Raw genomic sequence first — 16,027 nt, forward strand, 5'->3', positions numbered from 1 at the left:
TGTTCCTTGTTCCAAGAAAGGAAAACAAATGGAGGCCTATACTGGACTTATCTACTCTAAATACTTATCTCATTGTGCCAAAGTTCAAAATGCTGACGTTGCAGCAACTCCTTTCCATGCTGGGCAAGGGGTCTTGGCTGGTCACTCTGGACCTCAAGGAGGCATACCTGCATGTCCCAATCAGACAAAGCTGCAGAAGATACCTCAGATTTCTTGCAGGGACAGAGCATTATCAATTCTCAGCATTGCCGTTTGGCATATCTACTGCGCCCAGAGTGTTCACGAAATGCCTGGCATCAGTAGTGGCACACTGCAGACTCCAGGGGATTCAAATATACCCCTACCTGGACGACTGCCTCATACAAGCAGACAACAAACAAACCTTGATAGCAAACTTGGACTATGTCATTCAATTACTACAGGCCTTGGGATACACAGTCAACATTCAGAAATCAAGACTTCTGCCATCCCAACAGATTATTTTCCTAGGAGCCAAACTGGACACAAAACACAAATGGCTTATCTCACAGAGGAAAACAACAGCAGTTACCAGAGTACTTCAAAGGCCTAGCAAAGCTCTCCCAGCTGACTGCAAGGAAAATCCTGCAGGCCCTGGGGTTCATGGCATCTTGCATTCTTCTGATACCTTTGGCAAGACTTCATATGAGAAAGCTGCAATGGTACTTAAAAAGCTTATGGTCCCAACACAGCCAAAGCCTAGAGGACATAATCCCACTCATTCCATGTCTACAAAGAGAATTTTTGTGGTGGGCTCAAACAAGTCAGTTAAACAAAGGCATGTCTTTCAACAAACCTCAAGCAGGTCAAATGATTACAACAGACGCCTCAGACCATGGATGGGGGCACATGGAGGGCAGATGCATTCAAGGTCAATGGACACCAAGGGAAAGGCATCTGCACATAAACCAAAAAGAGATGTTGGCAGTGATATATGCAATCGAGACTTTCGAAAAATCACTTCAACAAGGACATTTACTAATAAGGACAGACAACACCACTGTTATGTGGTATATAAACAAGCAGGGAGGCGCACCCATTCTTGTCCCCTCTGCAGACTAACAATGATTCTCTGGGAAAAATCCCTAAGTCTGAAGATACATCTGCAATCCCAGTTTGTGCCAGGCAAGGACAATATACTGGCGGACAAGCTGAGCAGAAATTTCTTGGATCCACACGAATGGATGCTGCATCCTCACATTTTCTCACAAATAACAAGGACATGGGGAAGACCGGACTTAGATCTCTTTGCTTCTCACATGAATCATCACCTGGAAAAGGTCTGTACAAGGACCCACCATCCTCTAGCCTGGAAAACGGATGCTCTCTCCTTCAGCTGGAATTCCCTAACAATTTATGCATTCCCTCCTCTACCACTGCTGACCAAGGTGATACTGAAGATCAAAGCAGAACAACCAACAGGCATTTTGCTAGCTCCAGACTGGCCAAGGCAGCACTGGTACCCATTGCTGTGGAGCATAACTTGGACCAAACCGTGGCTTCTGCCCCTATGGCCTCTGCTTCTAACACAACACAATTACAGGACTGTTCATCAAAACCTGAAAGCATTGCATCTGACAGCCTGGAGGTTACCATAACTCCTTCCGATATCTCTCTTTCCAAAAAAGTTCGAGATCTTACTGGAAGCACGCAGACCTTCCACCAGAAAAACCTATTCAGCCAAGTGGAAGAGATTCATCATCTGGAATGCTAACAGGGGTCAGGATACAACAGTATTGAGTATACCTCAGATATTGGAATACTTGGCAGAAATGTTTCATACTGGTTTCTCATATTCTTCCATAAAGATTCATGCCTCAGCAATCTCAGCAAAATACAATTGTGATCCACCTGTGTTTTCGCATCCTTTGCTAAGACAGTTCCTAAGAGGGATAAAGAATATCAAACCTCCCAGGAAACCGCCAGTACCTGCATGGGACCTCAATTTCGTCTTGGAAAAATTAACTCTTCCTCCCTTTGAACCAGCAGCAACTTCAGAAATGCAATTTCTCTCATGGAAAACGGTTTTCCTATTGGCAATCATATCAGCAAGAAGAGTCTCGGAGATACAGGCACTCATGGCAGTACCTCCTTTTCTCGTTTTTCATCAGGACAGAGTCCCTCTAAGAACCAATCCTTCATTCATGCCAAAAGTAATTTCCAGGGTGTCTCTAAATCAAGCCATTCACCTGCCTACTTTCTTCCCAAATCCTCAAAACAGGGGGGAAGCACTGCTGCATACTTTGGACATACACAGGCAACTACGCTACTACTTGGACAGAACTAAGGCCACCAGAAAGTCTGACCAACTGCTTGTAGCCTATGCTGCTGGAGTACAAGGAAAAGCAATCTCCAAACAAACAATTTCCAAATGGATTGGACACTGCATCAGATTCTGCTATTCTTTTCATGGAAAAAGTGTGCCAGCCAATATTAGGCCACACTCCACCATAGCTATAGCCACATCCACAGCTTTCCTAAGAGGAGTGGCTACAAAGGACATTCTAGAGGCTGCTACATGGAGCTCCGTGCATACATTTACCAAGCACTACAACCTGCCTTTATACTCCAGATCCCGAGCAGGCTTTGCTTCGGCAGTCCTGCAGGGCATTTTAGCTACACCATCACTTTCTTAGTTCCAACCACCCCCAGCTTGGCTATAGTATTCAACCCATATGTTATGACTGCAGTTGCATTCTTGAAGGACATAGTACAGTTTTGTACCTACCATAAATGTAGATGTCCGATAGATATGCAACTGCAGTCGGATTTTCCCACCCTCCTACCCCTCTGCAACCTTCTTTATGGGTCCACTACCCCTATTCCTATTAGCTGGGGGTATCTCCTATGGTGTATCTGTTTATTACTGTTGTGCATGTCTGGAATTGTTTATCCATTCACCAAATTTAGCCTTCCTAGGAGGGCACCTGGCATCTGGGGCAAGAAACACTGAAGAAGATGGCGTCGGCTGATGCCTTTATACTCCAGCCGTTCTGACGTCAGAGAGGAGGTGACACCAGCCGACGCCGGACCCAGACTTTGGAATCCGGCCAACCGAGGGCTGCCTGAGGCAGGACAACCCATATGATATGACTGCAGTTGCATATCTATCGAACATCTACATTTATGGTAGGTACAAAACTGTACTTTTTAGTTAGTACGTTGGCATGACCACCAGGCCTTTCAAAAAAATATTGGAGCATGCATATGCTATTAAAACAAAAAATTATAATACTTGGTTCTGATTATGAGAATTTTTGGGGGGGAGGCAGGAATTGGCATATCTTGGTTTGAGGGGGTGGTGATTTTAAAAATAAAATGGAACGGAAAGAAGCGCGTTTGGCAATTACTGTTACAGGTTGGCAAGTTATTTGGTTTAAATGTAGCCATAAACATCAACATTTAAAAAAAAAAAAACAATGAAAATTGTATTAGTTTTAAATTGATAGTTTAATGTTTTATATCAGTATATATGTATATGTATTATCTATATGTAAAATATAAATGTTTTTAATTGTGTTTAATTGTGACATTGTCTCTAATTGGAGGATTTAAAGGTTAGTTTTCATATGTGTGCATTTAAGCACTCTGTATAGTTGTCTTGTAGTGTTCTGAAGAAGTCAATTTATTTGGTGGTCAAAAGCGTTTAGTGAAAAACAATTAAAGGATTGTGTCTTTCTATGTTAGGGCGGCACAGTGGTGCAGCGGTTAACGTTGTCGCCTCACAGCAAGAGGTTCTCCGGTTCGATTCTCGGCTGGGGTGCCTTCTGTGTGGAGTTTGCATGTTCTCCCTGTGTTCGCCTGGGTTTCCTCCGGGTACTCCGGTTTCCTCCCACATTCCAAAGACATGCATCTGGAGCGTTTCTCCCCGGGCCTCCGCTGAAAACAGGCTCTGTGGAACCTAGTCGGACATTCCCGGTCAACAAATGTTAAATAAATAAAATAAAAAATAAATGTTTTTAGTTGTTTTAGATGCAACACATATCGGGACTAGTTTGTTTTTTGGTTGAATCTGAAAGATGCCTGCCTCCACATGAATGTAGAGAAGGACCACAGATTGTTCCTTCATTTCAGTGAAGGGAGGTCTCACTGCCAATTCAGTGCCTTACCTTTTGGTTTGTCCATTGCTCCCAGAGTTTTTTTTACAAAATGTCTGGCTCCAGTGATGCCCTATTGCAGTACAAAAGGTGTTCACATTTACCTGCTTCTGAACAATTGCCTCATTCAGGCAGACACACTGGAGGAACTGAGGGAATCCTTCCAACTGACCAAGGAGTGCTTTTCCAGTCTGGGGTTCACTCTCAACCTACAGAAATGCAATCTCCAGCTCACCACTAGGGTGACATTCTTGGGAGCAGAGTTTGATTCCAAGGATCAGAAAGCATACCCGCCATAGGGCAAAATGATCTTTCTAAGCCAGTATTTCAACTCACTGTAGGGAAACAAATTGATCTCCACCAGGGAGTTCCTCCAGAATCTTGCTTGTGGTAGGCTGTGGCATTCTCGTGATAAGTTAGCCATGTTGCATATGAGAAAAATAAAGTGATTCCTTAAGAACACCTGGTGCCAACACCAACAGTACTTAATACAGATTTTTCATTTTCACCACATCAGAAGGTAACTTCTCTGGTATATTCTAGCTTGGGAACAAATTCATGGAGTGCCCTTTTGGATTCCGGCAACACGGTTCCTCACCATTGATGCCTTTGACTGGCCTGTGGTGCACACTCAGGAGAAATGACAGTACAGGGCAGCTGGGACAATACATCAACCTAAAAGTGAAGATGGCAGTTCAGAAAGCACTACTGGCCTTCGAAAGAAAACTGACACCAGAGACTCTACTAGTGAGAGCAGACAATACCACAGTAATCTGGTACATCAGTGAACTGTGAGGTTCCTATAGTGAATAGCCTGTAACTGTAGGGTTTGGTATAGGTGATAAGACTGACCCTCATGGCCCAATATCTACGAGTAACAGAAAATTGCCTGGCAGATTCACTCATCAGGTCAGTTATATACCCTCATGAATGGAGGATCAAAAGGGAAGTCTTTCTCTGACACGCAAGTGGGGTGTGCCATAAGAAGTCTTAGAGCAGAACAGGCAAGTCAAAAAATTTTGCTTAAGGGCTTCACTGAAAAAAGCCTGGAAGATGGATGCGTTTTTCCTTCCCCTGGATAGATTCACTTTTCTCTGCCATTCCTCCCGTAACCCCTCATCCCCAAGGTACTTTAGAAATCAGAGAGAATGGACCAGTGGTGATCCTACTAGCACTTGTCCCAGACAGCACTGGTTCTCCATTCTCTACAACATGACCAAGGAAAGAACCATGGGTGCTGCCTCTGGAAGTGGACCTTCTCACTCAGATTAAGGAATTTATTGTACTCCCCCACTTGAATACTCTCAACTCGTATGACAGATGATAATATACTTGTACCCTGTAGGAGCATATTCTCTAAGGAAACCCTACAAATCATCTAAGAAGCCAGTAGACCAAGTACTGAAGTCTTGCATTTCAAAATATCTCAGATTATCATACTGTTGTATAGCTAAAGGACTAACAAAACTCTGTAATTCGACCCTCTCTTATGTTTCCATAAAAACCCATGCTGCTGCCGTCACTGCATGCCTACCTCTTCAAACACTAGTCTTATGTCATCATGCTAGTTTTGAGCTCAAGTATCATCCATCTGAGACCACCAAGAAGATCCATTCCTTGTCACTGGGGTCTCGATAAACTCATCATACCTCCTTTTGGATTGCTGCTTCCTCAGACCTTAACTTCTCCACTTGGAAGACTGCCCTCCAGGTGGCTCTTACCTCTGCCAAGTTGCTCTGCGTTATAGGGCCTTTTCCTCATATTCCGTCATGCTTCTGTGCATATAAACTTCTCTTATGGGAAGTGTTAGTATCTGAAGTCTGTCTTCAGAAATCTATGTAACAAAGGAGAGAACCCTGCACTCACTTGATATACACAGGCAGTTTAGATTCTGTTGGGGGGCAGAAAATATCAGTTTGCAGCTTTTGCCAAAAACTAGGAAAGGAGAACAGTTAACAAACAAGTCATTTCTAAGTAGATTGCCAGTTGCTTTAATTTCTGCTACGACCATCATAGAAAGCAAGAACCATACAGTATTAGAACCTTCCCCTCTTGGGCAATGGTAGCCACCATTGTCCTCCTTAGAGGAGTACCTACTCATTCCATTCTGGAAGCAGCCATTTGTTCCTCGATCCATGCATTCCAAACATTATACCCAGGTGGCGGCTGCTTGAGCCAGACCAGAGTTTGCTTCAGCAATTTTGCAGAGGTTCACCTTCTCTCCCCCTTCATTTGATCATCCCTCTATCTGTATGTTGGTCTAGGGATCTTCCAGTAGTAATAATTTCAACAGTGAAGCACATTGTATAGTTGTGTAGATGCTCATGTCACCACTATTGCATTACTTATTCCCTCCCACCTGCCCCTCCCCTTTTTTTCTCCTGCTTCACTTTTAAGGTTTGGGTGGTACACTTTTCTACTGTTGGGACCTTTCTCTTACCCCTTCCTCACTTAGCTACCCATTTCCTTATATGTACTTAATCTGGTGACAGATTTGGGCGGGTCATGCTCTAGGCCATCCATTTTAAGGAAGCAGCTGCCTGGTCTTCAGTTAACATCTGTGCTTAACATTTTAGTCAAGGAATCATGCCCGGGTCTGGGGAAGGGGGTTGCATCTGCCATTCTGCAGAGGCTGGTTTCACCTCCTTCTGTTTTAGCCAACCACTCCGCATTGACTAGCTCTGATAGACATCCCAAGAATCAGTACTGCAAAAGTGAACTGCAAAGAACATATTGCCTAGTTGTATTAGGAACTTATCATATCTGTAGATGTTTAAGTAGCTTCACTGTTGCAGTACAAGTTCCCTTCCCTCTTTCTCTTGACCTATGCTTGGGGTTAGGGTGAGTACCCCATTCACCTTTCTCCAATCCATTTTACATCCTCCTCTAGATGACTATTTAACCCCAGGCTCTGGATTGGGCCAGTACTAGACAGGTCATGCTGTGGACTTTAGAGAACTAATGATTGGAGTGTAAGGCAAGACAAACTTGAAGGTAGTGCCAGCTTGACTATCCTCTGTACTACCAACGTCCTGACATTGAAAGGGAAGAGTCTGTTAGGCCTTGGGGAAGAGAGCTCTGGTTTCTGAGCCAGCCTTCGGACTCATGCAGGCAAGTAATCCCAAGAGTGAGTACTGTAACAGTGAATCTACTCAAACATATACAATTGTAAGTTCCTGTCACAGTTGTACATGTTCATCGTGTTTCACTGTTGCAGTCATTACACTTGGGTTATTCTGCTGGCAGCTGATGGGAGGCTACCCGCAGTCGGCCTGAATTCCAAAGTCTAGGTACGGCGTCGTTTGCTGTCACCTCTTCCCTGACGTCAGTGCGCCAGGGGTATAAAAGATGCAGCCAACGCCATTTTCTTCTGTCTTTCTTGCCTCGTGGTGCCCGAAGCAAAAGCAGTTCAGAAGTGCCGGTCGGCCAACTCCTGAGATTTTGAAATCGAATTTCAGATCTGAAGTCTTCATTAAAGCTAAGTACCCGGTTGGGGAAACTTTTTTTTTGCTCCAGACCGATGTCAGAAAAAGATAATTGTATTTCTTGTGGGAAGCAAATACCTTATAAGGATTTTCATTCTTACTGTATTCATTGCCTAGGCCCTGATCATAACATTGCTAGCTGTCGGTTTTGTGCTAGATTTAACCAACGCACTGTTAAGCGTCTGTTCGATTTTGCCTTTCATTACTTTGGCCGAAGATTCAATTATATAATGCCGTCGGAACAGCCAATGATCAGAGTTTATAAAAAGCGCAAGGAAAAAGAAAAGGACAGGCACCTGAGGTCCAAAACCAACAACGAGGCTTCCGCTAAGCCAGTTGCCGGTTCGCCGGTTCTCAGTGAGGTGCTTTCGCAGCCCTTGGCACCCACTACCTCAGAGCCACAGGCCGCTGACGACTCCCATGTGGAGCCAGCTAGCCCTCTGGATACTCAAGGTATTGGACACTCGGAAACTATTCCTTCAGGTGGGTCCAGAGCCGCTGAGCAGGCATCGGCTTCTGAGGGTGTTTTCAGACCTACACAGTTGTATGTAAAGCCTACTACAGCTTCCAAAGCAAAGACTAAAGCAGTTCTAAAGACAAAGAAACAAATACAGCATTCTCCTAGACAAACTACCATGCCTAAAAAGCAGATGCTCAAAATGGCCAAAGACCTAATTACCTTGATCAGGGGTTCCCATCCCCCTCCTGACAAGTGGCCTAGGCAAGAGACAGAATATGAATCTTCAGATCAGGTTTCCATTTCCTCTGACTCCTCTTCTGAACAGGAATACTCTCTTCCTCCTTATGAGGATTCTGATGCTGAAGAATCTATCCCTTCAGCCTCACCACCTGAGGATTATTCTTTTGGGGAAACCCTGCATACCATGAGGGAGCACTTCCACTGGGAGAGCCAGGACTATTCAGAATATAAGAAAAGACTTTGAGATTTCCTTTTACTACCTCAGCACAGGCCTTTTGCTATTCCTCCTGTATCAGACATTGTAGATGATGTATTTTCCGAGTCCGGATTTTCTCCTGAATCTACCTCCTGCCCCTGTTAAACCAGACAGATACTACAGGGTTCCAGATTCACATAAATTTCTTTATAAAAACCCTGATGCTGACCCAGAAAGTATTTCTCAGGGTCCCAAAGGGTTCAAGGCTTCTACTGCAAAAAACCCTATCCCCTCTGATAGAGATTCAAGGGCACTAGACAGATGGGGGAAAAAGGTTTACACTTCTGCTACTTTGGCTGTGAGGGCTTTAAATTGTCAATTTCATATGCTTAAATATCAGCAATACTTACTGTCAGTGCTAAAACAGAAAATGTTATCAAATTCTGATTGTGCAGAAAATAAGGAAATGCAGGATTTTTTGCATGCAACTGAACAAGTGGGAAAGCATACATTGCAGTGTGGTTTTGATTCTCTGGAGGCCTCTTGCAGGGCTGCAGTTACGGGTTCTGTTATTAGGAGGCATGCTTGGTTAAAGGAACAGAGTCTGCCTGATCATGTTAAAGCAAAGTTATTAGATGCTCCATTACAGCATAATACTTGATTTGGTGTTAAGGCAGAGGAGGTGTTGAAGAAAATGGAGGACAAAGCGAAATTTATGCAAACAGTAAAGGATTTCTTACAGGTACAGCCACCCAGATTTAGCAGTAACTGGCCTACAAAGAATTGGTCCTTTCCAGTGTCAGACAGACCACAAAGAGGCAGCTACAGACGCCCCAGAGGCAGATCCCAGCCACAGGGCTCATACAGGCCTAAACAGTGGGCCGCTTCTACCTCCAAAAGCAGAGAAGACAAAAAACAAAGCCATACAGGAAACGGTCCCAATGACTTTCCTCTTCCAGCTCCAAGCACTTATCTTTTGGCAGTCCCCTTAGGAGGAAAACTAGCACTTTTTTCTCAAAATTGGCACATGATCACCCAGGACAAATGGGTCTTAAATATAGTGTCTCAGGGCTACAGGTTCCACTTTAACACCCTGCCAAGGCCAAAAGGTATGCCAAATCTGCCACACAATCAATGGACAGAGGCACAAAAACAGGTTTTATCCCTCATGGACATGAGCCATTTAGCAAGTACCACAGCAAGAGCAGGGATAATGATTTTACTCAAGATTTTTCTTGGTACCCAGAAAAGACAAAGCCTGGAGACCAATACTGGACCTGTCTACTCTAAATACATTCCTGGACGTTCCAAAATTCAAAATGTTGACTCTGCAGCAGCTTCTGCCCATGCTGGGCAAGAAGGCTTGGCTTGTAACTTTGGACTTAAAAGAGCCATACCTGCATATTCCAATTAGACAGTCTTGCAGAAGATGCCTCGGATTTCTAGCTGACTCTCAATGCACTACCAATTATCTGCACTGCCCTTTGGCTTATCTACTGCGCCCAGAGTTTTCACAAAATGCCTGGCACCAGTAATTGCATTTTGCAGACAAAGAGGAATTCAAATATATCCTTACTTGGATGACTCCCTTATTCAAGCAGAGAACAAGGACATTCTACTAAGGAATCTGGCATTTGTAAAAAGATTACTTATTTGCCTAGGGTACGCAGTAAACGAAAAGAAATCAAAACTAGTACCCTCTCAAGAGATAATATTCCTGGGTGCAAGCTTAAATACAACTGCCCAGATGGCTTATCTCACACCAGACAAACAAAGGCAACTGACTTCTTACTTCAAGACGTTGGCAACAAAGACCCAGTTATCTGCAAGAAAAATTATGCAGGCTTTGGGCTTCATGGCATCCTGCATTCTGCTAATTCCATATGCCAGACTGCATATGAGGAAAGTACAATGGTATCTAAAAAGTGTTTGGACTCAACATTGTCACAGCCTGGAAACATTAATTACCCTCATTCCTTGCCTACAACAGGAGTTTCGATGGTGGGCACAGGCCTGTCACCACAACAAGGGACAGCCATTCACCCTACCCACAGCCAGGCACTCAATAACAACAGATGCTTCAGATTATGCCTGGGGGGGCCCATATGGCAGGAAAATGTATTCAGGGCACATGGCCCACAAGCCAAAGTCACCTTCATATCAATCAAAAAGAGATGCTGGCTGTTCAAAATGCCCTGACAGCTTTTAAGGATCTACTCCATCCAGGACAACTACTGATAAGGACGGACGATACTACAGTCATGTGGTACATAAACAGGGAGGCACTCATTCCTACCCCCTCTGCAGACAAGCCATGACCTTGTGGGACACAGCATTGACTTATCAAGTACACCTGCAAGCACAATTCCTGCCAGGAAAGAAAAATACTCTGGCAGACGAACTAAGTAGAAACCTCATGGATCCCCATGAGTGGAAACTGGATCCACAAGTCTTCAGCATGATAATAAAGAAATGGGGATGCCCATACATAGATCTATTTGCCTCCCCTCACAATTACCAAATACAGAGATTCTGCACAAGGACGTATCCCAAGCAAGCATGGAAAGTGGGCGCTCTATCATTCAACTGGAAAACCCTAACAGTATATGCCTTTCCTCCTCTGCCTCTCCTCCCCAAGCTACTCCTAAAGGTCAGACAAGAGAAACCAAAAATGATTCTGATTGCACAAGACTGGCCCCACCAGCACTGGTACCCAATCCTAAAGAGCTTGTCTCAAGGCCCAGCCTGGACATTGCCTCTAATTCCTCATTTACTGACCTAACAAAACAATTAGTCCTGCACATTCAGCTCAGAACCCTAAATCTGGCAGCATAGCAGATAATGTAGCCATTCAGAACACACACCTCTCTAAAGCAGTGATGGATGTTATTTTGGAGAACAGGAGGCCCAGTACCAGGAAATCTTATTCTGAAAAATGGAAAAGATTCTGTGCTTGGAACCAGGCACAAGGAATTGACACGGTTGTATCAAATATTCCTCAGATTTTACAATATCTAACTGAGATGCTGGACAAAGGCCTATCCTTTTCATCAGTCAAAATTCATGCCTCTGCCATTTCAGTTCATTACAATATGGAACCACCTATTTTTTCACATCCACTGCTAAGACGGTACCTCAGAGGGGCCAAAAACATAAGACCTCCAAGGAGAGTACAAACACCTGCATGGGACCTCAGTTATGTCTTGGAAAAACTCACACTGCCGCCTTTTGAGCCAGCCAATACAGCTGAAATAAAGTTCTTATCTTGGAAAACAGCTGTGCTCCTAGAAATAACCTCTGCAAGACGAGTCTCAGAGTTACAGGCACTCATGGCTGTGGAACCTTTTATCATTTTCCAGCCAGACAGGGTTTCTCTAAGGATGAACCCGACATTTATGCCGAAGGTAATTTCCAGTGTGTGGCCCTTAACCAAGCCATTCATTTGCCTACCTTTTATCCAAACCCACAGAATAAGGGTGAGAGACTCTTGCACTCTTTGGACATGCACAGACAGCTACTCTTCTACTTGGACAGAACTAAAGCTTTCAGAAAGACTGAGCAACTCTTAGTAGCATATGCTGTAGGATCACAAGGAAAGGCTATCTCAAAGCAGACTATTTCAAAATGGATAGGCCACTGCATTCGTCTCTGCTATTCACTACATAGCAAATCAGTGCCTAAGGGCATTAGGCCTCACTCTACCAGAGCAGCAGCTACTTCAGCAGCCTTCCTCAGAGGAGTACCAACCAAAGGCATTTTAGAGGCTGCAACTTGGAGTTCATTGCACACTTTTACCAAGCACTACCACTTACCTCTTTATTCTAAATCTAGAGCAGGCTTTGCCACTGCAGTTCTGCAGGGCCTTATAGCCTCTCCTAATCCTATTTAGACCCAGCCACCCTTCCTCAGCTTTGGGATTCAACCCAAGTGTAATGACTGCAACAGTGGAACACGATGAACATAGTACAGTTGTGTACCTACCATAAATGAAGATGTTCGAGTGTATTAACTGTTGCAGTCCTGGTTACCCACCCACCATCCCCCTATTTTCTTTGCTGGGACTTATCTGTACTTCTCTATCCTATACAACCTGTGTGGTGTATTTGCTTGTAGATGAAGGCAATGTTTATTTTTGTGCATGCAAATTTATTGGCATAATTTTCAGCCTACCACTTTGGGGGCACCTGACATCTGGAGCAAGAAAAACAATGGCGTCTGCTGCATCTTTTATACCCCTGGCGCACTGACGTCAGGGAAGAGGCGACAGCAACCAACGCCGGACCTAGACTTTGGAATTCAGGTCGACTGTGGGTAGCCTACCAGCAGCTGCCAGCAGGATAACCCAAGTCTAATGACTGCAACAGTAAATACACTCGAACATCTACATTTATGGTAGGTACACAACTGTACTTTTCCTCTTGTATTACTTCCTTTCATGTTGCAGACCTGTTTCATAAACCATTGATTAAAATCTACAGGTTCCTAACTCGCACACTGGAGGCAATCCTATTGCCAGTCACTAACAGATGCATACTGGCTATGCATAACAGAAAGCACAGCCTTACTCCTGCTGTCACAGTTTTAAAGTAGTCTTAGCATGATCTTCTCCTAATTTGCTCATTCATAGGTTAGTACTAGGCTAACTGCCCTTGTGAGCCATTTTAAGCCTAGCCAATTATCCCTTGTGAGACTCAAACCCTGCACCTTGTGCTTGTAAGGCAAACACCTTAACCATTAGACCACCCTCCCAATGTACTGCTTTTTATGTTTTCTACCGTTAAATCCATTATTCTCTAAAATAACCCAAGTAGTTTGGATTCCCTCCTATCGTACATCTGAAAAATTAATATTCTTTCCTCTCTTAAATCCCAGTTATTTAAATGCCTAATAGGTGTGTCACTCCACCTTTTTTGACCACCTTGCTTACCACCTTTTTGAGTCCTCCCCCACTGCCTGCTTAACTATTTAGCCTCTCACTGACTGGGCACCATTTGTTCCTCATTTGTGGGGAAGCCCTGTGGCTTTGAAAAAAGCTTGCTTATATAAAGGATTCTTTATTCGCTATGTAACTTGCCTAGTCGCAGTTAGTAGTATCAGGTCCTTGTATAAATGTTTGATATTTGAGTACAAGCTATTAGCAGTCATACTGCATTTAATGTCATCATATTCTCTTGTTTAAGTGTTTTATAAATCAATTTACCTTATTCAGTCACAGTCCTTTCGTTTTCATTGTCATTTCTACTAATGCTTAATATTTTGTAGTTTATACTGTTTTGCTTCTGGATCGGGTTGTTGCTGAAGAAAAGTCTTAGAATCAGTGTACCTACCCAATTAACAAATGAATAAACGCATGCCTTTTTGTACACTTTTTCCTTGACTACAGAAACAACTTTTCTCAAACAACATGAGCTATGTTAAGGACTTCACATACAGATGGTTTCTGAAGAATGATTATGATAAAATATTTCTCAGCTTTGCCAGCACAAAATGCTAATTAGAAGGAACATAAAGGATTGCTAGCCAAATTTTTGATTGTTTTTTTCAAAGCAGCTATGCTTTGGAGGGGGTGCAAGTATGCTTAGCTTAAAAAAATGTATAGCACTTGTATTGTGTCCTTGCATGCAACCTTTTTGAGTACTCCCCGCTTCCTACTTAACCATAAAGCCTCACACTGACTGAGCACCATTTGTTCCTCAGTTGTGGGGAAGCCTTCTGATCTGTTGTTAGAAGACTTGCCAGGGGGCATCTTACAGGGAGATATCTGGATTGTCTGCATCCTCATCAATAGCCTGCTGTAAGTGTGTGTTTGATGTGAATGACCTTGGTGAGTTGAACATTTGGGTCACTGCAAAGACCAGCCTTGCCTTTTTTGTCTGCAGATGCTTGCTCTTCCACATGCGCCAACAAAGGCTTCCATGACCATCTTTGAATGGTCATGCTTGAGTCCACCATGCACAGGCTCCCTACACTAACACCCTCTGCATTCCAGTGGAGACTGTCAGCAGAGCAGCAGTGTAAATTTGATGGTACCCATATGAAGGCAACTTGTTTCTTCCAAGTCCTTTTTGCATATTTTGAATATGTCTGGTGTTCTCTCTGTGGTGCTTACCTGCCTGATTAAACTTTTGCAAGTTTAACTTGCTGCCGCTTTGATACTTACACAGTCATTGAATAGTCTAGGAGTGTATTGACTTTCAGTTATTTTTTCAGCAATAGATAGTGTTCGTATTTAGTAGCACATTAAAGAAATGTCAACTACTGCTGCATCTAGTAGTTGAAGTAAAGTTGTCACTTTCAGTAGGAATTGCTCTCTGTACACAGCTACTTGGCATCAGACAATTTTCAGCAGTTTTTAGAGTTTCTTTTTACAGACCATAATGTCATAGTCTACCTCCAAGATTACAGCTGGAATTGTTTGAGAGTATTCTGTTGATTTATGGCTCCGTGTAAACACATGGAAGCCACATCTACCATAAAGTTGCATTTCTGTGAGCATTGCTTTTTTATTGCGTTCTATAGAAAACTGAAAAGTGCGTGTGTATGGATTTTTGACTGGAAACAGACTCTCTACCCTGCTTGGATTACTTTTGAATACTTAGTAATTCTGTATAGTATTTTAAATTATATTTTTTGACTTAGGACGAGTTTAAGTTTGCGACTTCTAATACCATTATCTGATCTGATTAATATACAGTGATTAACTGTGTGTGTGTATATATATATATATATATATATATATATCTACATTGAAAATCTTCCATACTGAGAAGTTTCTTACACTGTTTTATGTATGTATATACATGCATACAAACACAGACTCACGCAGCCACTCATGCAAACTACATGTTATCTTTAAACAACTTTGAACACATACTATACATACTATGCATAATACACATGTGCAGCAGTTTGAATGTACATAAGTTCAATGTGAAACATGCTTTTCATTATTCCTCTGTAAAATAATTTACATACTAAAAATACTGTTTAAGTACCGGTTTCGTTTTCATTTAATAGGAACAGTGACGGTAACAAATGTTACTCCTCCAATACGTTCTTCCAGTGCATCTAGTGTTGGGAGCAGAGGAAGGTTAGTATGTTCAATTTTATGATATCCAATAGAGAGAGTATTTATAAATTCTGTAACTAAAGGTGTATTCTAATTTTTTCAGTTCTTTGTAGTCTCTTTCCTGCCTATTTCTAATAAACTTCAGATAAGAAGGAATTGAGACTTGGGTACACATCTGGGAAATGGAACATTTCACACCACCAAATGTTTAATTAGAATTTATCAGACCACAACACTTTCAGGAAGCTTTGTCATTTTTCCCAAAAAGGTTGTAGCACTTTGAAATCATAAATAATATGGTGCTAGTCTGCTTTGATTTGCACCTCCAACAACAAATACTTTCCTTTTGTATATAATTTCAATTCTTTGTGGAGTGATACATTTTCTGTATAAGACTTTCCAAGAGGAGAAACTCTAAAATAAAGATGTATTTTTTTTGAAGATATTAAAATCATGTTTTAT

At 42.7% G+C, this 16,027-nt stretch overlaps 1 protein-coding gene across 3 annotated transcripts in view; it reads left to right on the forward strand.

Annotated features, from left to right (window-relative positions):
* TRIM24 (tripartite motif containing 24) overlaps nucleotides 1-16,027 on the forward strand; it is a 1,966,170-nt gene that overhangs the window by 1,462,746 nt on the left and 487,397 nt on the right. For all 3 annotated transcript variants that reach the window (XM_044087935.1, XM_044087936.1, XM_044087937.1), the window contains exon 13: nucleotides 15,514-15,586. In XM_044087935.1, coding sequence (XP_043943870.1) covers nucleotides 15,514-15,586 — 73 coding nt within the window. The remainder of the gene's footprint in view (nucleotides 1-15,513; nucleotides 15,587-16,027) is intronic.

This window comes from Protopterus annectens, chromosome 11.part0 (assembly GCF_019279795.1).
Source record: "Protopterus annectens isolate FY-2018-M chromosome 11.part0, PAN1.0, whole genome shotgun sequence".
Classification (NCBI taxonomy): domain Eukaryota; kingdom Metazoa; phylum Chordata; order Ceratodontiformes; family Protopteridae; genus Protopterus; species Protopterus annectens.